General features: G+C 48.2%; 3 protein-coding genes, 1 non-coding gene and 1 pseudogene across 5 annotated transcripts; 2 read left to right on the top strand and 3 right to left on the bottom strand.

Annotated features, from left to right (window-relative positions):
- Positions 1 to 312: 312 nt before the first annotated feature.
- On the bottom strand, positions 313 to 7921 carry LOC470225 (uncharacterized). Its single transcript, XM_016947227.4, has 2 exons — positions 7610 to 7921; positions 313 to 4982 (listed from the first exon to the last, which is right to left on the bottom strand). Exons 1-2 carry the CDS (start codon positions 7823 to 7825, stop codon positions 3552 to 3554), a joined length of 1647 nt encoding a protein of 548 aa, XP_016802716.1. The 5' UTR covers positions 7826 to 7921; the 3' UTR covers positions 313 to 3551.
- On the bottom strand, positions 1194 to 1897 carry LOC458870 (uncharacterized; annotated as a pseudogene).
- A 71-nt stretch (positions 7922 to 7992) lies between the features above and the next one.
- On the top strand, positions 7993 to 24527 carry SNU13 (small nuclear ribonucleoprotein 13). Of its 2 annotated transcripts, XM_009438498.4 has the most exons (4): positions 7993 to 8018; positions 9470 to 9657; positions 18080 to 18200; positions 23266 to 24527. In XM_009438498.4, exons 2-4 carry the CDS (start codon positions 9655 to 9657, stop codon positions 23526 to 23528), a joined length of 387 nt encoding a protein of 128 aa, XP_009436773.1. In that variant the 5' UTR covers positions 7993 to 8018; positions 9470 to 9654; the 3' UTR covers positions 23529 to 24527. The 2 variants fall into 2 exon arrangements, with proteins under 2 accessions (XP_009436773.1, XP_009436772.1); XM_009438497.5 differs by lacking the exons at positions 7993 to 8018; positions 9470 to 9657 and adding an exon at positions 15835 to 16095.
- LOC112206787 (U6 spliceosomal RNA) lies at positions 18634 to 18740 on the bottom strand. The gene has a single exon (XR_002941258.1). It is a non-coding gene; the product is annotated as a U6 spliceosomal RNA (small nuclear RNA).
- LOC458869 (protein LLP homolog) lies at positions 19003 to 21859 on the top strand. The gene has a single exon (XM_054675568.2). The coding sequence runs from the start codon at positions 21330 to 21332 to the stop codon at positions 21717 to 21719; it is 390 nt and encodes a 129-aa protein (XP_054531543.1). The 5' UTR covers positions 19003 to 21329; the 3' UTR covers positions 21720 to 21859.
- Positions 24528 to 24783: the final 256 nt, after the last annotated feature.

The raw sequence follows: 24783 nt of genomic DNA, 5'->3' as shown, positions 1-24783 counted from the left end.
TACACTCCATCTCAAAAAAAAAAAAAAAAAAGAGTCCCATGCAGAGGACCACCCCTCCCCATAAGCAGCTGAGGCTTTTGGAGTGTCCTGCCTCAATCAGGATTAGCTTGGAGACAGAGCAGGATAGAACCTCAGTGGACTCCACTGTGAGGAGCTGGGGGGGCAGGTGTTTCGGAGAGGACACTGGGTTGACCCACATTCCCTAAACCACAACCACAGAGTGGAAGGGGCTTCTACCCCACCCACAAAGTATCCCAAACCCCGAAAGGGGGCACTTGGAAAATCTGCCAGAGAAATCAGAACACCACAGGGCCCAAATGACCAATTTATTAGAGGCTTTGCAGGGATCAGGACACTCTCAAAGCTTTTCTGATATGTCCTGAGGACTCTGGGCCTGAGTCTACTTTTTAAAGCCATGCTGGAAGAGAAAAAAATTCAGATGCTTCATAATACTAAACTTTTTGGAGGCTCGTGTATTCTGTGGAGCCCCATTTGGGTTCCCAGGTGCCTCCTGGCCCTGGGGACTCTCTGTCTTAGGAAGGGTGGCCCCAGTACAGCAGTGACCTTGTGGCTGAAGATCCCTCTGTGAAGCAGTGTGATCTCCGATGCTGTCGTCCCCTGCACGAGGATCACCCACTTTGGGAGGCAGAGTAGAATCAGGTTCCCTCAGGCTCAGGTTAGGGGCCAAGTGCTTGCGCTTGGCGAGCTGTGGGGACCAGGACATCTTGGCCAGAAGGGTCAGGCCCAGCTTTGCCACCGCAGAGTGGAACCTCCCTTTGAAGCTGACAGGTTCTGCAGAATGGCAGGAAGGCTGCTGCCCAGCCCCTCTGCACCCTGTAGATTCCAGGCTTCCTCTTCTCCAGTATGTGGGCTGCTGGCATTTGAGTCTGGGGAGCTTAGAGGCCTCCCAGGATGTACATTCCTTCCTCCAGTGGGCGTGGTCTGCCCTAGAGAATGAAGTACTCACTCTGCTGGGAGCCCTCTCTGCCAGCTGGGAGACCCTTGACCTGATCATTTTCCTGCCCCTACTGTTTTCACTGAGAGGCTCTCCGACCCTTTGTGGGCCACACCAGCTCTTGGACTCCGCTGCCGGCCTGGGGGTCCTGGGAGCTGGGAGCTTGGTCCTAGCAGGCGCTTCCTGGATCTCCTGTGGTTCTCCGGCGCCCCCTGGTGGCCTGACTCTCCTGGCCTTTTCAGGCTGGATGGAAATGCTTATGGGCTCTGACATGTGCGGTCTGTTCCTCTCCAGAGCTCTGGCTTGTATAGGAAGTTTCGAGCTTTTTCTGTCTGGGCGCTGAACCCTCTGGAACCTCTCCGGGGACTTAAGGCCTGGTGGGGAGCCTTGGGCCTCACAATACCTTTCCTGCTGGGCTTGGAGCTCCTGGCCTGTGTTCAGTCCAGAGAGCCTCGCCCCAGCAAGGGTCAATGAGCAAGATCCTAAGAAGTTAAATAGGAAATAGGACTCCAGGATCCGCCAGGGAAGACCCCACTTCAGGTGTGCAATCCTCCTCCGCATGAGGGACTCCAGGAGCAGTCGTTTGCTCTTCTTGAGGCCTGTCCCCTTGGGCAGGACAGTGAGGGCGGTGGGAGGACCCGCTAGAATGATGGCAGCTTCCGGGGCTGGGCCACACGGGAGACAGGGGCAGGCAGAGGGCATGCCCAAGGGAGCAGTCAGAGACGGAGGGTTTTGGGACTGCCGAGTCAGGCTGGGGGCCTTCTCTGGATCCACCCCTTTGTCCCTTTGTCGTCTTCTCCAGGATTCAGGTTGGGCCTGCTGGGAGGCTGGACTGATCCCCACTCTATGATCCCTGGCAGGGGTTGTGCCCTGGCTGGCCAGATGCTCTCCCTCCCCACCCACCAGCAGGAAGACTTCACCCCAGTGGGGGACAGGATTCATCTCAGGACAGGGGGCAGAGATGAAACCATTCACAGCCACTGCCTGTTCCTGTTCCCGGGTCCCACATCCATAGCCAGTGAAGGCTGGAGGCCATAGTAGGCTGTGCTTCCTGCCTGTGGGCCTCTCACTCCCAGAACAGTCGACTTGGAGACTGTCCCTCACAGCATCCTCTCCTCTGACCAGATCCTTGTTTCCTTCCCTTGGTGCTAGAGGCTCTCCAACATCCTCATGTGTGCACTTTCTCTGGCTTCCTATATCCTGGAGTTCTGCAACATCCTCAACTCCACCCTCATTCTTATTTCCTTGCCCTTGTACCTGGATCTCTTCATCAATTTCAACTCTTAACTGTCCCTGGTCATCTCCTGCAGGAGCCTGGGTCTCTGTACCATCATCACCTGTGGTCCCTCTCAGGTTTCTCTTCCCCTGTATTTGAATTTCTTCATCATTCCCACCTCCACCCTGTTCCTGGTTCTTCCACTCTGATAAACAGGTCTTTCCATTATCTTTACTTTTTAACAGTCTCTGGTTCTTTGCTGTAAGCCTCCAGTTTTCCCCTAAGCCTCCAGATCATTCTACCGTCGTTTCCAACCTCTCTCTGGTTTCTCTTCTCTGATGCCTGATTTTCTGCAACATCCTTTCCAATCAGCTCCCAGTTCCTCCTCCCTGGTGAATGGCTCCCTCCAATTTCACTATCTAACTGGTCGTCGTTCTCTCTCTTAGGTCTCTGAGTCTTTACACCGTCCTCACCTCCAGGTTCTCTCTGGTTTCTCTCCACTGGAGCCTGAATTTCTGTTCCATTCTCACTTCCCATCTGCTTCTGGCTCTTCCACTCTGATAAAAGGATCTTTCTACCAAGATCACTTCTAAACTGACTCTGGGTTTCTTTCCCAGGTGCCCAGGTCTTTACACCGTCCTCACCTCCAACTTCTCTCAGGTTTCTCTTCCCTTGTATCTGAATTTCTGCCCCATTCTCACCTCCAATCTGCTGATCTTTCTTCCATTCTACTGAATGCATTTCTCCGTCAATTTGACTTGTTAATTTGCCCCAGTTCCCTGACTCAGATGTCTGGGTATGTGCACTATCTTCGCCTCTAATATGTTCCTGATTCTTCCCCTTTGGTATGTGAATCTTTCCACTAAATTCATTTCCTAACTGACCCTGATTTTTCCCCCCAAGTTCCTGGGTGTCTTTATCATCCTCACCTTTAACCTCTCTCCTCCCTAGTGACTGAATGTCTGTACCATCCTCTTCTCTAAGTGGCTCATTGCTCTGAGTGTCCACATCAGTTTCACCTTTTAATTGTTCCTGGATCTCAGCCTCGGGTGCCAGGATATTTGTGCCATCCTCACATCCATCCTTTCTTTGGTCTCTCTTCTCTGATGCCTGAATTTCTGCTCTATGTTCACCTCCAATCCAGTTCTGATTCTCCCAACATAGTATCTCAAATTCTCTATAAATTTCACTTGCTACTTGTCTCCGGTTTCCCCACCATAGTGCCTGGATCACCACCCAATCCTTCTCTCTTATCTCCCTGAGCTTCTTCTTGGTAGCTATCTGGGTTTACTTAGCATCTTCATCTCTTCTCAGGCCCTTATTTCCCCACCTCACTTGAATTTCATGACTTAATTGTTTCTGGTTCTCTCTCCCAGATGCTTAGGTCTTCTTAGTTTTCTTACTTCCACCTTGATCATGCTTCTCCCACCTTGGTGTCTGGATCTCTGTAACATTCCCATTTCCAACACATTCCTGTTTTCCCCAATCCAAGGCCTGGGTCTCTACATTATTCTCCTTTTTTACTTCTCCCACGTTCTCCCTCCCACATGATTGGGTTTGTGCAGCATCCTGACCTCCAACCTGATCCTTGTTTCTCCCCTCTTCCATCTGAATTTCCACATCCGCATCACCTTTCATCTGATCTTGTTTCTCCCACTGTGGTGTCTGGGTCTCCTCACCATTCTCATCTCCAGTCTGGCCTTGCTTCCCCAATTCTTGAGCCTGGATCTCTTCCCCATCCTCCTCTCCAGCCTCTTTCTTGTCCTTCCTCTCAAATGTCTGGGTCTCCACAGCATCCTCACTTCCATTCTTATCCTGGTTCTCCCACTCAGGTGTTTGGGTCTCTGCATCAATTTTACATCTTAACTGTTCTTGGTTCTCTCCCATATGTGCCTGGGTTTCAGGGAGATTCTCACCTCCAGCCTCCCTCTGGTTTCTATTCCCTAGTTCCTGAATGTTGGTTCTACTCTCAACTCCCATCCGGTCCTGGGTGTCCCACCCTGGTGTCAAGATCTCGCCATCAGTTTCACTTATTACTAGTCTCTGGTTTGCACACTCCAACACGTTAGTCTCTGCATCACCCTCCATTCCAAAGTCTACTGGGAACTGCTCCCCAGATGCCTGGATTTCTGAAGCATCCTCCCGTCTGCTCCCTGTCTGGTTCACCCACCTTGGAGCCTGGGTCTCTCTACTATCCTCTCTGCCTGCTGTCTGGTTTTTACCCCCTGGTTCCCAGACCTCTGGTCGACAGTGCCAAGACTTCCAAGTGCACATTCTCAGTGTTTGGTGGGAAGGATCAGGCAGGAGCTCTCTGGGGCAGAATTTCAGCCTCTGAGCTGAAAGTAAGTTTGGAAGAGAGGTGGTTAAGGTCATGGAGGTGGGGCGAGACCTCACACTGATGACAGGCTCCAGTGACACCAACCTTTCCTGTGAGTGAAGCAGCAGCTGCTCCATCTCTTGACACATGTCCAAGGCAGGGCGAGTCTGACCATCATGGAGACACCAAGGCACCTGCCATGCTTTCCAGGAACTGTTCTGAGGCAGTAAACAGGTGTTTGAAATGGAGGTGGTACAAAAGATGGGCTCAGAGTGGGTGTGGACACCTGAAGGTGGGCCTGTACATGGGTGCTGTGGAGAGAGCAGGTTCTGGGCCCATGATTCCTGGAGGCTCCTTCGGTATCCCCATCTCTGCCTTTGTGCGCATTGTTGAGAATCTAGGCCCCTGGACTTTCCAGGACTGAAGAATTCAGGAGTCAGCTTGAAGACAGTTTCGCACCTCATGGAGGGCACTCCCCGCTTCTGCAGTGGCACCTGTAGATGAGAACAGAGAAGCAAAATCCTTGCACACATAATAACTTGCATAATCCGCACAGACAGAATAGTCAGGAAAGGCTTCTTGGAGGAAGTGACATTTGACTGGAGCCTGAATGAAGTAAGGGGCAAACCAAGTGACATCTGAAGAAAGAGCGTTGTAGGCAGAAGAGACATTAAGTACAAAGGCTTGAGGATGGAACAAAATTACATGTACAGGAACAGCAAAGAAGACTGTGTGGCCAGAATGGAACCAGTAATGAGGAGAGCACTGGGAGATAAGATTGGAGACAAACACGGGACAGATTATGCTGGTCCTTAGAGTCATGATTAGGAGCGAGAATTTTATTCTGAGTTTGCCAGATAATGTAAGTATAGGAGCCATTGCAGGGTTTTGAGCAGCTAAGTGCTATGTTCTGTTTCTAAAAGTTTGTTCTGATGGCAGGGCATGGTGGCTCATGTCTGTAATCCCAGCACTTTGGGAGGCCAAGATGGGTGGATCACTTGAGGTCAGGAGTTCCAGACCAGCCTGGCCAACATGGCAAAACCCCTTCTCTACTAAAAATACAAAAATTAGCCAGCCATCATGGCGCATGCCTGTAATCCCAGCTACTCAGGAGGCTGAGGCACAAGAATTGCTTGAACCCAGGAGGCGGAGGTTGCAGTGAGCCAAGATCACGCCACTGCAGTCCAGCCTGGGTGACAGAGCGTGACTCCATCTGAAAAAAAAAAAAAAAAAAAAAAAAGAAGATGCTGGGTGCAGTGGCTCACGCCTGTAATCCCAGCACTTTGGGAGGTCGAGGTGGGCGGATCACAAGGTCAGGAGATTGAGACCATCCTGGCTAACACGATGAAACCCCGTCTCTACTAAAAATACAACAACAACAAAAAAAAATTGGCCAGGCATGGTGGCGGGCACCTGTAGTCCCAGCTACTCAGGAGGCTTAGGCAGGAGAATGGCATGAACCCGGGAGGTGGAGCTTTCAGTGGGCCAAGATCGCGCCACTGCACTCCAGTCTGGGTGACAGAGCAAGACTCCGTCTCAAAAAAGAAAGAAAGAAAGAAAGAAATCCAGAGTTGGCCAGGCGTGGTGGCTCACACCTGTAATCCCAACGCTTTGGGAGGCCAAGGTGGGTGGATCACTTGAGGTCAGGAGTTCGAGACCAGCCAGACCAACATGGTGAAACCCTGTGTCTACTAAAAATACAAAAATTAGCTGTGCGTGGTGGCACATGCCTGTAATCCCAGCTACTAGGGAGGCAGAGGCAAGAGAATCACTTGAACCTGGGAGGCAGAGGTTGCTGTGAGCTGAGATCGCACCACTGGACTTTAGCCTGGGCCACACAGCAAGACTCCATCTCAAAAAAAAAAAAAAAAAGAAAAGAAAAAAAAGAAAAAGAAACAAGAAAGAAATCTGCAGAGTTGGCTAGGAGTGGTGGCTCATTCCTGTAATCCCAGCACTTTGGGAGGCCAAGGCAGGCGGATCACATGAGGACGGGAGTTCGAGACCAGCATGACTAACATGGAGAAACCTCGCCTCTACTAAAAATACAAAATTAACAGGTGTGGTAGTGCATGCCCATAATCCCAGCTACTCGGGAGGCTGAGGCAGGAGAATTGCTTGAACTTGGGAGGCAGAGGTTGAGGTAAGCCGAGATCACACCATTGCACTCCAGCCTGGGCAACGAGAGCAAAACTGCATCTCAAAAAAAAAAAAAAGGAAAAGAAAAGGAAATCCGCAGAGTTGTAACTAAAACTTCTGGGCTGCTGGTAATCATTTGTTTCTTAATCTGCATGCTACAAACTGATGTATTCAATTATGAAAATTTACTGATCTACACACTTGTAATTGTGTGTGTGTATTATCCTTGGACCAATTTTTTTTTTAAAAGAGAGAAAAAAGAGGCCAGGCACAGTGGCTCACACCTGTAATCCCAGCACTCTGGGAGGCCGAGGCAGGCAGATCACGAGGTCAGGAGCTCGAGACCAACCTGGCCAACAAAGTGAAACCCCATCTCTACTAAAAATACAAAAAAAAAAAAAAAAAAATTTGCCAGGTGTGGTGGCGGGTGCCTGTAATCCTAGCTACTCGGGAGGCTGAGGCAGGAGAATCGCTTGAACCAGGGAGGCGGAGGTTGCAGCAAACCAAGATCACACCACTGCGCACCAGCCCAGGCAACAGTGTGAGACTCTGTCTCAGAAAAAAAAAAAAGAGAGAGAGAGAGAAAGAAGAAGGCCATTCTGGTGACTGTATGGAGGATAGGCTGTAGTTGGATAAGAGAAGCAGCAAGAACCAGGCAGAAGGCTGTTGCTATGGTCCAATTGAGACATGATGGTGTCTCTGCCCAGGAGGGTGTGGTGTGGTTAGAAGTGAGTAGATTTGAGATACAATTTGCAAGTATAGCCCCTGGGACCTGCAGATGGATTGAATGTGTGGAGTGAGGGAAAGAGAGGAGCTCAGGGTGACTCCTGGGTTTGGGGCTTGGCCGATGCTCTCCCTGAGCAGCCTGAGTTTCCCTCTGATTCATTTCTGGTACACCAGGCATAAAACAAGGTCCCTGTAACAAGTGACAGAGACAATCATGGTGCTGAGGGAAGAAGGGTGAAGGTGTATGGGGCCCACTCACCTTGATGACATTCCTTGTGCTGAAGCGGGTCCTGGTGACCTGGTGCCAACAGTGCCGGACCTGCCAGACCAGAAAGAGGCAGAGGACAAGCAGGTTGCCACAGCACTGAGGGTCCCTGCAGCTGTGATTCTGGGAGAGCAGGCCCTGCACTGGCTCCCACTCAGGGCCATGGAATGGCCCCACCACAGCACAGGCACCCAGCAGTGACAACAACATGGCAAAGCTTAGATCAGGCAGATGGTGTTGGGAGCTAGAGGGCAGGCCTGGCACATCTGATGCAGCCAGCTGCAGTAGGATAGCCACCACCTCATAGCACCCCTGTCACTGAGGCCACCTCACAAAGGGGGCTGATGCCCCAGCCTCAACTTTGACCCTGGTGCCAGGCCTGGTTAGCATGCTCTTGGTGCAGGTAAGGACAGTATTGGGGAATTGTTCAAAAGTAATTAGGAGGAAGAACTTGTTTTAAACAAACCCATCCTCTGGAATGAAAAGATTAAGTTCCCTGAATGTCTGATGGGGTGATATAACCTGCGGTCTGCTTGATTTCTTCCTTCCTATGAAATACTTGGATCTGCCTGTCCTTCTATTACCAACATTTAATGAACACTGTATTGAATACATGTATTCTTGTTTAACCACTCAACATCCCTTTCTCGTTGCTTGCAGTATCCTGATTTCCTGTGGGGGAATTACTTTTCCCATCTTAGGATCAGTGTTGGTGGGAAAATAAATGTTACCCTGAAGACTCTTTTACCCAAAAGTTCTATTCAAAATATTAAATATCTGAGCAGGCAGGGACGTCAGCCAATTATAATGAGCCAGGCCTTAACTGTTTAGTGGCTGGAATTTTTTTTTTTTTTTTGAGACCGAGTTTCCACTCTTGTTGCCCAGGCTGGAGTGCAATGGCGCGATCTCAGCTCACTGCAACTTCCACCTCCCAAGTTCAAGCGATTCTCCTGCCTCAACCTCCCGAGTAGCTGGGATTACAGGCATGCGCCACCACGCCCGGCTAATTTTGTATTTTTAGTAGAGACGGGGTTTCTCCATATTGGTCAGGCTGGTATCGAACTCCCAACCTCAGGTGATCCGCCCGCCTCAGCTTCCCAAAGTGCTGGGATTACAGGCGTGAGCCACCGCACCCGGCCCTTTTTTTTTATTCTTTATTTTGAGACGGAGTCTCACTCTGTTGCCCAGGCTGGAGTGCAGTGTGCAGTGGTGCGATCTCGGCTCACTGCAAGCTCCGCCTCCGGGGTTCACGGCATTCTCCTGCCTCGGCCTCCCGAGTAGCTGGGACTACAGGCGCCAGCCACCATGCTCGGCTAATTTTTTGTATTTTTAGTAGAGACGGTTCACCGTGTTAGCCAGGATGGTCTCGATCTCCTGACCTAGTGATCCGCCTGCCTCAGCCTCCCAAAGTGCTGCGATTACAGGCGTGAGCCACCGCACCCGGCCGGCCTTTTTTTTTTTTTTTTTTTGAGAGTCTCGCTCTGTCGCCTCAGCTGGAGTGCTAGAGTGCAGTGGCATGATCTCAACTCACTGTAGCCTCCACCTCCGGGGTTCAAGCGATTCTCCTGCTTCAGCCTCCTAAGTAGCTGGGGTTACAGGCGCCCGCCACCACGCCTGGCTAATTTTTGTATTTTTTAGTAGGGACGAGGTTTCGCCATGTTGGCCAGGCTGGTCTCGAACTCCTGTCCTCAGGTGATGCGCCCGCCTTGGCCTCCCAAAGTGCCGGGATTACAGCCATAAGCCGCTGCGGCCGGCCGGTGGGTTACTTTTTGAATGTTTAATTCATTGTTTCTGCCAATAATTTGTACTAGGCAGCTCATAAGAACGCCAAAGTACGTTCCTTCTTCGACACAGGGCCAGTTTCCGCGCCAGTGCCCCCGTAGAGGGCGGGGCCCACTCGCTCGAGTAGCATCACCTTCGCTTCCTGCCGCGCGGGGCCATTTCCGCTGCTGCTTCTGTGAGTTTTTCCGGTGCACGCGAGTGCTTCTCAGACGTCAGCTGCGCTCCCCTAGGAGTGCTGAGCCCGCGGAACCGCAGCCATGGTGAGTGCGTGCGCCGGCCGAGGGACCGGGAAGCGGGAGACTCAGGGTTGCGTTCACTCCCTAGCCTGTTAGATGGAGGCTTAGACCCTGCGCCGTCTCATCCGCCGGCGTTGGGTCTTAACCGCCGGGCCCTTAGAACCCCAGCAGCGGCGGGGTCCCAGCAGCCTGGCCCGAGGTTAGAACTCAGGAAACCTTAGGATCCCCGCAGCTGTGTTGCTTTGCCGCACGGTCTGTTTGCTTGGCAAAAGGCCTGCAGCGAGCGGAGGGGGCATGGCCCAGCCTGGGAGAAAGAGACCAACCCACGTGGGAGAGGGCAAAAAGTTGGGTGAAGAAAACTTGGCTCCAACTTTTTTTTTTTTCCTTGTTTCTTTTCATACGAAATCTACGATGGCGTGGGACCCTGGGATTCGGATCAACCTCTCCTACCCACCCTACCTCACCCCACCCCCGTTGCTGGGGTTCAGGAGGAGATCTCCCATGGGTCTGCGCTTAGTGCCCGCCGCGAGTCACACGCGCCAGGGACCTAGAGGAGCCTTTGGCATTTGGGGGCTGTGGGGAACATGAAGTGAGCGCGACTCACGGCCTGGAGTGCAGGAAAGGCTTCTCCTGCAAGGCGGTGGCTTCAAAAACCAGAAGTCTGGTAGCACCACGTGCGGCGTCTCTAAACTCTTGGTCGTCTCTGACTTTTAAACATCTAGGGAAAGTTCTAAAACGTGTGTCCTGGCGTAGTAGTTTTGGTTGGCACTTGGTGAGGAGGGAAGAATTTGTAAAGCACTGTAACTTCTATAGTTAATCCTTCCAGTGGAGCTTGGATCCCGGCGGTAGCACTCCCCACAAACCTCCTCCCGTGCATTTTGAAGCTTAGTACGTGGCTGAGCCTAGAACTTGAAGCTTCCAAACTCAGTGCTCGCTTTAACGCAGCTCCCTGAAACGTTTTGGAATCGGATGGTCTCAGGTTGAACTTTGCAGTTTTCCTCAACTGTAAAATGGGGATGACAGTGCATGAGAGTGTTGTGAGGATCAAATGAAATAAAGCATGGTAAACATCTAGTCCTGATGCTTGGTACAGAGTAAGCACGCAGTATTTGTTGTTCAATCAAAACCTTGCAAATTTTGGCTGTCTGGTGTACAGGGAAACCAAACTGATCATGCTAGGTAGGGATTTAGGTTGGCTGGCGGTGTGATATCATTCGTTAATTTATTTAACCCCTGAAGAAATTGAAAGGCAAATAAATACACCCTAAGCAAGTTTCAATTAGTGTTTATAAGCTAGTTTGGTTTTTAAATTGAGTTTAACTTTTTTGTTGACTAATAGTGAAACATTTAGGTATTTAATGATTGTTCAGATTCCTGAAGTCTTCCTCTTTTATGAATTTGATGTTTATTGAGATTTGAGAATCCTGATTTCCAGAGAATGGGTTGTTGGAAACAACGGCAGTTTTTAAAGTTCTTTTAAATTGACATATCATAGTTGTACATACTTTGGGGGTTCCATGTAATATTTCTAAGTATATCTATTTTAAAACATGCAACAGGGCCAGGCGCGGTGGCTCACGCTTGTAATCCCAGCACTTTGGGAGGCTGAGGCGGGTGGATCATGGGGTCCGGAGTTCGAGACCAGCCTGGCCAACATAGTGAAACCCTGTCTCTACTAAAAATTCAAAAAAATTAGCCAGGCGTGGTGGTGGGCACCTGTAATCCCAGCTACTTGGGAGGCTGAGGCAAGGAGAATCGCTTGAACCTGGGAGGCGGGGGTTGCAGTGAGCCAAGATCACGCCACTGCACTCCAGCCCGTGTGACAGTTTGAGACTCCGTCTCAAAAAAATAAATAAATAAAATAAAACTTGTGATAAATTATTAACCAAAATTTCCAGCTGGGCACGGTGGCTCACGCCTGTAATCCCAGCACTTTGGGAGGCTGAGGCGGGTGGATCATGAGGTCAGGAGTTCAAGACCAGCCTGACCAACATGGTGAAACCCCATCTCTACTAAAAATACAAAAATTAGCCGGGCGTGGTGGTGCGTGCCTGTAATCCCAGCTACTTAGGAGGCTGAGGCAGGAGAATCACTATAACCGGGGAGGCGGTGTTTGCAGTGAGCCGAGATCATGCCACTGCACTACAGCCTGGGTGACAAAGCAAGACTGTGTCAAAGAAAAAAAAAATCCCTACTGTAGTATCAAATAAAACATTTGTATGGCCGGACGTGGTAGCTCACACCTGTAATCCCAGCACTTTGGGAGGCCGAGGCGGGTGGATCACCTTAGGTCAGGAGTTCAACCTGGCCAACATGGTGAAACCCCCGTCTCTACTAAAAATACAAAAATTAGCTGGGCGTGGTGGTGCATGCCTGTAGTCCCAGTTACTCAGGAGGCTGAGGCAGGAGAATTCCTTGAATCTGGAAGGCAGGGGTTGCAGTGAGCCGAGATTGCGCCACTGCACTCCAGCCTGGGCGACAGAGGGAGATGCCGTCTCTTAAAAAAAAAAAAGAAAAAGATAAAAGAATAAACTCCAAATCAGTAGAGGGGAAAATAGTGCAAATGCAATGATAAATCCAGAGAAAGGAAAGAAAGAAAAAGAAACAGAACAAGTGGAACAAATAGAAGGCACAAAAGAAGGAAAATTTGAAACCATTATACCAATACTTAAATATGTAAAGGGACTGAGTGCTCCAGTTAAAAGACGGGATGTGGCCGAGCACTGTGGCTCAAGCCTGCAATCTCAGAAATTGGGAGGCTGAGGCGAGAGAATCTCTTTAGCCCAGGAATTGGAGACCACCCAGGGCAAAATAGTGAGATCCTGTCTCTACAAAATTTTTTTTTTTTTTTGAGACAGAGTCTCGCTCTGTCACCCAGGCTGGTGTGCAGTGGCACGATCTTGACTCACTGAAACCTCTGTCTCCTTGGTTCAAGCGATTCTCCTGTTTCAGCCTCCCGAGTAGCTGGGATTACAAGCATGTGCCACCATGCCCAGCTATTTTTTGTATTTTTTTAGTAGAGACGGGGTTTTGCCGTGTTGGTCAGGCTGGTCTCCAACTCCTGACCTCAGGTGATCTGCCTGCCTCAGCCTCCCAAAGAGCTGGGATTACAGGCGTGAGCCACCGCACCCAGCCTAAACAATTTTTTTTTTAATTAGCCAGGAGTTGGCCGGGTGCAGTGGCTCACGCCTGTAAACCCAGCACTTTGGGAGGCTGAGGCAGGCGGATCACAAGGTCAGGAGTTCGAGACCAGCCTGGCCAACATGGTGAAACCCCGTCTTTACTAATAATAGAAAAGTTAGCCGGGCATGGTGGCGCATGCCTGTAATCCCAGCTACTCAGGACGCTGAGGCAGGAGAATTGCTTGAACCTCGGAGGCAGAAGTTGCGGTGAGCCGAGATTGTGCCACTGCACTCCAGCCTGGGCAACAAGAGCAAAACTCCGTCTCAAAAAATAAAAAATAAAATAAAATAAAATTAGCCAGGAGTGGTGGCCCACACTTGTAGTCCCAGTTACTGAGGAGGCTGAGGCAGGAGGATCGCTTGAGCCCTGGAGGTCGAGGCTGCAGTGAGCTATTGTCATGCCACTGCACTCTGGTCTCAGTGATAGAGTGAGACCCTGTCTCAACAACAAAAAGGGTGTAATTCTTTTTTTTTTTTTTGAGATGGAGTTTCACTCTTTCGCCCAGGCTGGAGTGAAGTGGCATCATCTCAGCCTACTGCAATCTCCGCTTCCCGGGTTCAAGCCATTCTCCTGCCTCAACCTCCAAGTAGCTGGGATTACAGGTGCCTGCCACCACACCCAGATAATTTTTGTATTCTTAGTAGATACGGGGGTTTCACCATGTCGTCCAGGCTGGTCTTGAACTCCTGACCTCAAGAGAGCCACCCACCTTGGCCTCCCAAAGTGCTGGGATTATAGGTGTGAGCCACTGTGCCTGGACTGCCCCAGCTAAGTTTTTAAATATTTTTAGAGATGGGGGTCTCACTGTGTGGCCCAGGCTGGTCTAAAACTTCTGGCCTCAATCAGTCCCCAGCCTGTTTCCCAAGTTGGTGGGATTATAGGCCTGAGCCACTGCAGCCAGTTCAGAATACACTCTTCAAACATGGAACGTTTTTGAAAATTGGCCATAAAGCAAGCCCTGCAAATTTTAACATTGGTAATATTACATACCATTTTTGCCTAACCCAAATGGAAATAAGTTAAAAATTAGTAACAAAGTAGTTTGAAATGAAAAATATAAACTATCAGAGAGATTTAAAAATTGTAGTAGGAATTCAAAAATAGAACAGAACAATAATGAAAATACCACATACCAGAGCATAAGTGACAAGGGCAGAGGGGGGAAGAAACAAATGAAAGGATATAATGAAAGTATTACTTGGAGCCTAAGATGCTAATGCTAGGGAGAAACGGGCTAAAAAGGTAGGAAAAAAACACAAGCACAAAATAACCCCAAAGAAAGTAGAAGGAAAGAAAAAAAAAACAAAAGGAGAAATTGCTGAAATAGAAAGTAGAGCATACTGCTGGGTCTTTTCCTTTCCGAAGCCCCTCTTTCTCACCAGAGAGAGCTGTTCTTTCTCTTTCTTTTGCCTATTAAACCTCTGCTCCTGGCCAGGCGCAGTGGCTCACGCCTGTAATCCCAACACTTTGGGAGGTCGAGGCAGGTAGATCACCTGAGGTCAGGAGTTCGAGACCAGCCTGGCCAACATGGCAAAACCCAATCTCTACTAAAAAATACAAAAATTAGCCCGGTGTGATGACGCGCACCTGTAATCCCAGCTACTGGTGGGGGCTGAGGTAGGAGAATTGCTTGAACCCAGGAGGCAGAGGTTGCAGTAAGCCAAGATCGCACTACTACACTCCAGCCTGGGCAACAGAGCAAAACTCCATCTCAAAAAAAACAAACAAAAAAAAACCCTGCTCCTAAACTCCTGTGTGTCCGTGTCCTAAATTTTCTTGGCATGAGACAACAAACCCTGGATATTTACCCCAGGCAACGAAGCTAGTTCAGTTTGACACTGTTGTCAAAGTTTTGGGGAATTAGTCACTGTCATGCATTGCTGGTGGGTGTGCAAGTTGTTAAACCCTATATAGGGTCAATTTAGAATAGATATAAAAGTTACAAATGCATATTATATCTTTTGACTCGTTAATCCCACTTCTAGGAGTTTATCTTACAGATATACTGAATGAAACATAATATAGATTAGGTATAGATGAGATTAGACATTATAGCATTTACATAATAGTGAAAGATTAAAAAATATATAAATGGGCTGGGCACAGTGGCTCACGCCTGTAATCCCAGTACTTTGGGATGCCCAGGCAGGAAGATTGCTTGAGGCCAGGAGTTCACGACCAGCCTGGACAACATAATAAGACAGTGCCTCTAAAATTAAAAAATTAGCCAGACGTGGTAGTGCATGCATGTAGTCCTAGCTACTTGGGAGTCTGAGGCAGGAGGACCACTTGAGCCCAGGAAAGTCCCCTTCAGAAAGATTAATCGAAAAAATAAGGCCAGGCATGGTGGCTCACGCCTGTAATCCCAACACTTTGGGAGGCTAAGGCAAGCGGATCACTTGAGGTCAGCAATTGGGAGACCAGACTGGCCAACATGGTGAAAGACCTTCTCTACTAAAAATACAGAAAAATTAGCCGGGCGTGGTTGTGCATGCCTGTAGTACCAGCTGCTCTGGAGGCTGAGGCTGGAGAATCGCTTGAACCCCGGAGGAGGTTGCAGTGAGCCAAGATGCCACCACTACACTCCAGCCTGGGTGACAGAGCGAGACCCTGTCTCAAAAAAGAAAAGGTTTAAGTAGCTAACATGTGAAGGAGACATACTCTATAGACATTAAAAAGAAAGGATGGCCAGGTGCGGTGGCTCATGCCTGTAATCCCAGCACTCTGGGAGGCTGAGGCAGGCAGATGACCTGAGATCAGGAGTTCGAGACCAGCCTGGCCAAAGTGGTGAAACCCCGTCTCTACTAAAAATACAAAAATCAGCCGGCCGTGATGGCGGTCACCTGTAATCCTAGGTACTCAGGAGGCTGAGGCTGCAGTGAGCCGAGATCGCGCCACTGCACTCCAACCTAGGCGACAGAGGGAGACTCCGTCTCTAAATAAATAAATGTATGAGGAAGAGAAAAATAATATGGAGGTCTTCCCTTGACCTCCCCCAACCCCCTTCCTTTAGAGAACTCCTCCATCCTTCACCTAATTCCTCCTAGTTGTCCTGGGACCAAGACAAGTTCGCCTAAGATAAGGAGTTACGTAGAAGACAGGGCGTCCTGGTGTACGGGGTGGCCCTGGACGTCACTTCCGCTGGCGGCAGTGGCGTCACTTCCTGCTCTTGGGGGCGGGGCATCCGTGTCCTTGCGGTGCTGGGCAGCAGACCGTCCAAACCGATACGCGTGGTATCCTCGCGGTGTCCGGCAAGAGACTACCAAGACAGACGCTATGGTGAGTGTTCCTACTGGGCCACTATCTCCGGGTCACCTCCCGAGAGCCGCGGTGCCGCGAGCGTGGTCCAGCTGTGTCAGAAAAGCTGTAAAAAAACGGAAGGAGAAAAAGGCAGGTGCGCGGTGTCGGGCAGGAGACCACCGAGGCAGGCGCTATAGATGAGTGGTCCCACCAGGCCATCTCCGTCTCCAGCGACTGCCGTCCACCCTGTGTCCAGCCTCCAAGGCCGAGGTTAGGTGGTAGCCGCAGTGAATCACTCGCGATTCGCACGTTACACACGATGGCGACATGTGGGGCCGCACCTGGGTTATAATATGAATATATCCTTGTATATAAATACGTGTTTGTAAAAACAAAAAAAGAGAGAAAAATTAATGAAAATGATTTACTGGAGCAGTGGGAATGAGATGGAAGGAGCGGAATAGGCAGGCCACTCACCCAATATGCTCCCTACATGGGTGTGTATTTATTTATTTATTGAGACGGAGTCTCGCTCTGTCGCCCACGCTGGAGTGCAGTGGCGCCATCTCCGCTCATTGCATCCTCCGCCTCCTGGATTCAAGCTATTCTGCGTCAGCCTCTCGAGTAGCTAGGACTACAGGCGTGAGACACCGCGCTCGGCCCCTACATGGGTTATTTTGACACAGATCTCAATGACATAATTTTATCCATAAGTATTACAGTATATATCTATAAAGTAAGAATTTTTAACATAACTGCAAATGCCATTAATTAGTTAATAAGGGTTGCAAGTTGGTGATATTTAACTGTACCATTCCCTCTTTATTTATTAGGCGGAAGAGTGATACAAGAGGTACTTCTCATCTTCTATCTGGTTACCGCCTAATACAGCATTTAGGAAAGGCACAGAGGATGATTGTTTCCCTTTCCCAGTTTTCAAAATATTGAGTTGCTATCACTTGCATAGTTTTGACTTTTAAACCATGAAGATATTTTACATATTTGAAAAATAAAATTTAAAGCAAGCTGACTACAAAATCTACTTGTATACCAAATTGCTAACCACAAGGAAAATTTTAATTTGAATAACTTTTGAACAAAGTCCTGCCACTGGATGGCTTTGATAGGGTATATCCTAAGAACAAAAATAAATTTTGACTTTGGTGAGTTTGTTGGTAGAGGTGGTATATTGGTGTAGCAATTTTGGAACCATTTTGTGTGTATTGTAGAGGAGGTGAGGAAATACTTTAATGTGTTGGAAACCAGGGGTTTGAACAGAAGATATGCATATGGAGTGGGGAATGGAAAGAAAACTTTGTGCTACATTTACTGTAAATTATATCTTATTGATTCAGTAAATTCAGGTGGAATACAGAAGTTCAAATTTAAAGATTACCCATGGACTCCTGACCTCAGGTGATCCACCCGCCTCGGCCTCCCAAAGTGCTGTGATTACAGGCGTGAGCCAGGAGTTTGAGACCAGCCTGGCCAACATAGTGAAACCCTGTCTCCACAAAAAATACAAAATCAGCCTGGCATGGTGGTGCACGCTTATAGTCCCAGCTACTTGGGAGGCTGAGGCACAAGAATCATTTGAACTCGGGAGGCAGAGATTGCAGTAAGCTGAAATTGCACCACTGCACTCCAGCGTGGGCAACAGAGCAAGACTCCATCTAAAAAACAAAAACAGAAATGGATTAGCCATGGACTCAAATGGATGCGGAGCCATGGGAGCCTGTTTGTAATCCATTTGCTGTAATATTATCAAACATTCGGCTGAAGAAAGACAAAAGTACATGAGCTTTAGTATACTTTACTGAACTGTGTAATTCCTAATAGTGTATTTCCTTTTTTTCGAAGGTAGGAGTGGAAAGTCCATTGTTAACTACCTGGTGTTTTGTGTGTTTGAGGGTTAGGGAGCAGGGCAGCTGCCCCCTGTGTCTCAATTGTTGATTAGTATTTTGTGACTCAGGTAGGAAAACTTCTGGCTCAATTTGTCTGATATTTTTATTTCCCCCCATAGACTGAGGCTGATGTGAATCCGAAGGCCTATCCCCTTGCCGATGCCCACCTCACCAAGAAGCTACTGGACCTCGTTCAGCAGTCATGTAACTATAAGCAGCTTCGGAAAGGAGCCAATGAGGGTAAGGCAGCCACAGGATGCTCTGGGGGAATGTTAAAGGCACCTGTTTCCATCTGGGGCCTCTGATCTGATTTCCAGTTTGGGAGGAGGGCTAGCTGCTCTTGACTACAACCAGTGGGAGGACTTTGGCATTAGATGCTAAAGCTGATGGGCTAAGAATTTTTTTTAGACCCACCAATTGTTAACATCCCCTTTTGCCACATTTACCTTCTTTTTCACTCTATAAGTGAATTTTATTTTTGCTGAGCCATTTGAAAGCAGTTGTGGAGACTTTGTATAGTGGCTGTATGACCTCACCAGAGCCATCAGAAGGAAAGGGATATTAATGCTTTTTAGCATCCCTTATATGATGGATACTTAACATTCATGAATTTCATTTGTTTCCCAGAAACATTCCCTACCCCTCTCCCTTTTTTTTTTGGATGCAATTATTCAAAAACATGGAACGTTTCACGAATTTGCATGTCATCCTTGTGCAGGGGTCATGCTAATCTTCTCTGTATTGTTCCAATTTTAGTATATGTACTGCTGAAGCGAGCACTACCTCCCTTTGTAAAAAAGGAAAAAAAAAAAAGCTGTTTTTCAGTAGAATAATTATGTATGCATGATGCTTCTGCCCAGAGGTGATATAGGATACTCTCACTTTATTCATTATTATTTTTTAAATTTTATTTTTATTTATTTATTTATTTTTTTATTTTGAGAGTTTTGCTCTTGTTGCCCAAGCTGGAGTGCCATGGCAGGATCTCAGCTTACCGCAACCTCCGCTTCCCGGGTTCAAATGATTCTCCTGCCTCAACCTCCCAAGTAGCTGGGATTACAGGCATGCACCACCACGTCCAGCTAATTTTGTATTTTTAGTAAAGATGGGGTTTCACTATGTTGGTCAGTCTGGTCTCGAACTCCTGATCTCAGGTGATCTACCTGCCTTGGCCTCCCAAAGTGCTGCTGGGATTACAGGCGTGAGACACTGTGCCCAGCCTTATTTTTATTTTTATTTTTTTTCAAGTAGAGACGAGGTTTGACCATGTTGGCCAGGCTGGTCTCGAACTCCTGACCTGAAGTGATCCGCCTGCCTTGGCCTCCCAAAATTCTGGGATTACAGGCGTGAGCCACTGTGCCCGGCTGCCCAGCCTTATTTTTATTTTATTTTATTTTTTTGGAGACAGAATCTCGCTCTGTCGCCCAGGCTGGTCTTAAACTCCTGAGCTCAGGCAATCTGCCTGCCTCGGCCTTCCAAAGTTTAGGATAACAGCAGGCGTGAGCTACCATGCCCAGCCAGAATACTCTCATTTTAATAGATGCTGGGTAGTTTGATGTGGTAGAGCTCTTTTGTCGTTGAAGATTTTTAATGGAAACATCAGAGATTTTGTCAACTGTGTTTGAGATTTAGGAGAACTATTACAATCGCTTTTACCTGTGTTGCTGAAGGAAGATAAAGTAGACTCTGTGGGTCTCATCGTGGTGCTCTTTCCTCCCTGCTCGTCACACTGCAGTAACTGCAGTGCCTGGTATAGCAGTGGCCAGTGGGGCATTGTAGGGTGACCCACCAGCTCTCCTGGGAGGTCTCTCTTCTCATTCGATGCACTCACGTCAGCTTGGCTGGGCAGGGATGTGAGTTCTTACACTTCAGGTAGATGAGGACGCATGGACACAGAGCAACCTTATTTCCTCTTGCCATACTTTGCACGGTGATAAGCACACAGGTCCTTGAATGGAGATGCTCAGTCTCAGCGACTTAATTCAGAATATGCTTACTGGGAGTTCAGGGAGGGAGATGCAACAATTTTCCGTACTTCTGCCTCAGTGTCAGGTATTCTTTCTTGCCATATTTATTGATTGCCTGGTATGTGCCAGGTGCATGTATATATGCTGATGATGCACTGGTGAAGAAAATGAAGTCTCTGCCTTCTTGGAGTATACATTCCAGTGGAGAAAGACATAGGTTTTATGCCTGGTGGTAAAGAATGCTGTAAGAGGCCGGGCGCGGTGGCTCACACCTGTAATCCCAGCACTTTGGGAGGCCAAGGTGGGCAGATCACGAGGTCAGGAGATCGAGACCATCCTGGCTAACACGGTGAAACCTCATCTCTACCAAAAATACAAAAAATTAGCCGGGCGTGGTGGCGGGCGCCTATAGTCCCAGCTGCTCAGGAGGCTGAGGCAGGAAAATGGTGTGAACCCGGGAGGCGGAGCTTGCAGTGAGCCGAGATCGCACCACTGCACTCTAGCCTGGGCGACAGAGTGAGACTCCGTCTCAAAAAAAAAGAATGCTGTAAAACAGAATAAAGTAGAGAAGGGGGATAGGAATGGCAGTGGTGGGTCTTTTTAGATGGAGTATTCAGAGAAGGTCTGTCTGAGGAGTTTGAGCAGAGAACTGAATAGATGAGGGTGTTGGAAAAACGTTTTTGGGCATGGTGTAAAGGCATGCTTGAGGGATTCTAAGGAGGCTGGTGTGTGGCTGGAACTAAGTGAGGGGATGAGAGGTGCTAGGAGATCACATGAGACCATGTAGGCCACTGTTAGCAGTGAGTACAATGGTAAATGAGTAGAAGGATTTTGAACAGCAAGATTGCTATGATCTTACTTAACACTTATAAAAGAGTCACTCCTATGACTTTTGTAGGGTGAGTAAGCTATAGTAATATCAATAGAAATGAACATGCTTTGCATTTGCCATGTGTCAGGTATTATTATTATTATTTATTTTTATTTATTTTACTTTTTTTTGAGATAGGGTCTTACTCCGCAGCCCAGGCTGGAGTGCATTGGCATTGATCATGGCTCACTGCAGCCACGACCTCCTGGGCTTAGGTGATCCTCCCACCTCAGCCTCCCAGGTAGCTGGAACTACAGGTGTACGCCACCACACCTGGCTAATTTTTTATATTTTTAGTAGAGATGGGGTTTTGCCATGTTGCCCAGGCTGGTCTCAAACTCTGAGTTCAAACAGTCTACCTGCCTCAGCCTCCCAATGGGCTGGGATTACAGGTGTGAGCCACCATGCCCAGCCTCATCATTCTTATTAACTTGTTTAATCCTTTCAATAATCCTATTAAGTAGAATTATTAGGTAATTAGAATTAGGTTAAAAAGAGCTGAGGTGTGGGTGTTCGTTTCTCAGGTAAAACATGGCTAAAAGCTTACGGAGTAAGTGGAAAAGAAAGATGCGTGCTGAAAAGAGAAAAAAGAATGCCCCAAAGGAGGCCAGCAGGCTTAAAAGTATTCTCAAACTAGACTGTGATGTTTTAATGAAAGATGTTCAAGAGATAGCAACTGTGGTGGTACCCAAACCCAAACATTGCCAAGAGAAAATGCAATGTGAGGTAGAAGATGAAAAAGATGACATGAAAATGGAGACTGATATTAAGAGAAATAAAAAGACTCTTCTAGACCAGCATGGACAGTACCCAATATGGACGAACCAAAGGCAACGAAAAAGGCTGACGGCAAAGCGAGAGAAAAGAAAGGGGAAAAGCAAAGCAAAAGCAGTGAAAGTGGCAAAGGGTTTGGCCTGGTAGACTCTTAAAACCTTGGAAAATGCCACATGGGATAGATGACGGATTAGAATGTATACACATGTATACTTTGATTTCAGCTGCCACCAAATGAAAACCATTTGTTTTCCTATTTTAACTTAGCCTTTTTTCTTCAATTCAAACCCCGCATAACTCCTCAAGTTTGTTTTGGGAACTTGAATAAAATATTTTCTTTGATACAAAAAAAAAAAAGAATTAGGTTAAAAAGAATTAGGTAATTCTTTTTTTATTAGGTAGAATCCTGTTAGGTAGAATTATTTTATAGACGATGAAAGTAAGGGAAGTTAAACACCTTGCTCAAGGCCATTTGTGTAACAAGAATGAGTGCCAGCATTTGCACTCAGACAGTGTAGCTCTAGAGTGTGTGCCCTTCTCAAGTACTCCAGCATGAATGCAGAGTATTCGCACTGAGCCACAGAGGCAAGCAGTCAGGAGAGTACGCATCTGAAACGGTGCTGTGGGGTGTTGAACTTGCATGGTGAGTCGCATGTGGGATCAGCTTTCTAGAAGTATTGATTATGGCAGATTGAGATGGTAAAACTCTGACTCTCAGTCACAGATACCTTGAGAAGTACTATATTATTAATATACTACTACTTGCTGGTGGGGGTTTGTGGAAGCTGTTGCAGTTGACGAGGTAAGAGATGATGGTGACTTGGACGAGTATAGCAGAGGAGTAGAAAGAAGTGGTCAGGGCCGGGCGCGGCGGCTCACGCCTGTAATCCCAGCACTTTGGGAGGCCGAGGTGGGTGGATCACAAGGTCAGGAGTTTGAGACCAGCCTGGCCAACATAGTGAAACAAAAAATTAGCTGGGCATGGTGGCGGGCACCTGTAATCCCAGCTACTTGGGAGGCTGAGGCAGGAGAATCACTTGAACCTGGGAGGCAGAGGTTGCAATGAGCCAAGATTGCGCCATTGCACTCCAGCCCGGGCGACAGTGTGAGACTCCATCTCAAAAAAAGAAAAAAAAAAAAAAAGAAAGAAAGAAAAAAGTTGTCAGATTAGGACAGGCACAGTGGCTCATACTTGTAATTTCAGCACTTTGGGAGGCCGAGGTGGGTGGATCAGTTGAGGTCAGGAGTTTGAGACCAGCCTGGACAACATGGTGAAGCCCTCTCTCTACTAAAAATACAAAAATTAGCTAAGCACAGTGGCACGTGCCTGTAATCCCAGCTGCTTGGGAGACTGAGGCAGGAGAATCACTTAAACCCGGGAAGCGGAGGTTGAAGTGAGCCAAGATCGCACCACTGCACTCCAGCTGTGTGACAGAGCAAGACTCCATCTCAAAAAAAAAAAAAAAGAAGAAGTGGTGAGATTCAGGACGTGTTTTGAGGATAAGTGGTGGATTTAATGTAGGGCTTGAGAAAAGGCCATTGTGTATGACTGACTGGTGTTTGAATCCTTTATCATATCCCAGGGCCGGTCTAGGACACACAATTGTGTGTGCCTAGGCATTCTTCCCAGTTTGTTGTGGCTGCCCTGCCCAAGCCCACATCACCTATTAGCTTCACGTCCTTCTCTCCGCAGCCACCAAAACCCTCAACAGGGGCATCTCTGAGTTCATCGTGATGGCTGCAGACGCCGAGCCACTGGAGATCATTCTGCACCTCCCACTGCTGTGTGAAGACAAGAATGTGCCCTACGTGTTTGTGCGCTCCAAGCAGGCCCTGGGGAGAGCCTGTGGGGTCTCCAGGCCTGTCATCGCCTGTTCTGTCACCATCAAAGAAGGCTCGCAGCTGAAACAGCAGATCCAGTCCATTCAGCAGTCCATTGAAAGGCTCTTAGTCTAAACCTGTGGCCTCTGCCACGTGTTCCCTGCCAGCTTCCCCCCTGAGGTTGTGTATCATATTATCTGTGTTAGCATGTAGTATTTTCAGCTACTCTCTATTGTTATAAAATGTAGTACTAAATCTGGTTTCTGGATTTTTGTGTTGTTTTTGTTCTGTTTTACAGGGTTGCTATCCCCCTTCCTTTCCTCCCTCCCTCTGCCATCCTTCATCCTTTTATCCTCCCTTTTTGGAACAAGTGTTCAGAGCAGACAGAAGCAGGGTGGTGGCACCGTTGAAAGGCAGAAAGAGCCAGGAGAAAGCTGATGGAGCCAGGACAGAGATCTGGTTCCAGCTTTCAGCCACTAGCTTCCTGTTGTGTGCAGGGTGTGGTGGAATTAAACAGCATTCATTGTGTGTCCCTGTGCCTGGCACACAGAATCATTCATACGTGTTCAAGTGATCAAAGGGTTTCATTTGCTCTTGGGGGATTAGGTATCATTTGGGGAGGAAGCATGTGTTCTGTGAGGTTGTTCGGCTATGTCCAAGTGTCGTTTACTAATGTACCCCTGCTGTTTGCTTTTGGTAATGTGATGTTGATGTTCTCCCCCTACCCCCAACCATGCCCTTGAGGGTAGCAGGGCAGCAGCATACCAAAGAGATGTGCTGCAGGACTCCGGAGGCGGCCTGGGTGGGTGAGCCATGGGGCAGTTGACCTGGGTCTTGAAAGAGTCGGGAGTGACAAGCTCAGAGAGCATGAACTGATGCTGGCATGAAGGATTCCAGGAAGATCATGGAGACCTGGCTGGCAGCTGTAACAGAGATGGTGGAGTCCAAGGAAACAGCCTGTCTCTGGTGAATGGGACTTTCTTTGGTGGACACTTGGCACCAGCTCTGAGAGCCCTTCCCCTGTGTCCTGCCACCGTGTGGGTCAGATGTACTCTCTGTCACATGAGGAGAGTGCTAGTTCATGTGTTCTCCATTCTTGTGAGCATCCTAATAAAGAAATCTGTTCCATTTTGATGACAGAATGGCAGTGCCTGATTCTTAGTAAGTATCCGGCTAAAATTGGAATGAAGACATACTTAGCTTTACTAGAGTGGTGATAGCTGCTTAAGACTTTTTTTTTCTTCTTTGTGAAAGAGTTTCACTCTTGTTGCCTAGGCTGGAGTGCAATGGCACGATCTCGGCTCACTGCAGCCTCTGCCTCCTGGGTTCAAGTGATGCTCCTGCCTCAGCCTCCAGAGTAGCTGGGATTACAGGCGTGCGTCACCACGCC

The sequence above is a fragment of the Pan troglodytes genome, chromosome 23 (assembly GCF_028858775.2).
Source record: "Pan troglodytes isolate AG18354 chromosome 23, NHGRI_mPanTro3-v2.0_pri, whole genome shotgun sequence".
Taxonomy (NCBI): domain Eukaryota; kingdom Metazoa; phylum Chordata; class Mammalia; order Primates; family Hominidae; genus Pan; species Pan troglodytes.
Note: the sequence above shows the minus strand (reverse complement) of the source record. Positions and strands in the feature narration are given on the sequence as shown.

Excerpts from the sequence above, each read along its gene's own strand:
- LOC470225 (XM_016947227.4), bottom strand. The coding sequence starts at position 7,825 with ATGTTGTTGTCACTGCTGGGTGCCTGTGCTGTGGTGGGGCCATTCCAT. Across the intron at positions 4,983-7,609 it reads GCACAAGGAATGTCATCAAG|GTGCCACTGCAGAAGCGGGG; the intron begins GTGAGTGGGCCC and ends TCTCATCTACAG.
- SNU13 (XM_009438498.4), top strand. Across the intron at positions 18,201-23,265 it reads TCGGAAAGGAGCCAATGAGG|CCACCAAAACCCTCAACAGG; the intron begins GTAAGGCAGCCA and ends TTCTCTCCGCAG.
- LOC458869 (XM_054675568.2), top strand. The coding sequence starts at position 21,330 with ATGGCTAAAAGCTTACGGAGTAAGTGGAAAAGAAAGATGCGTGCTGAA.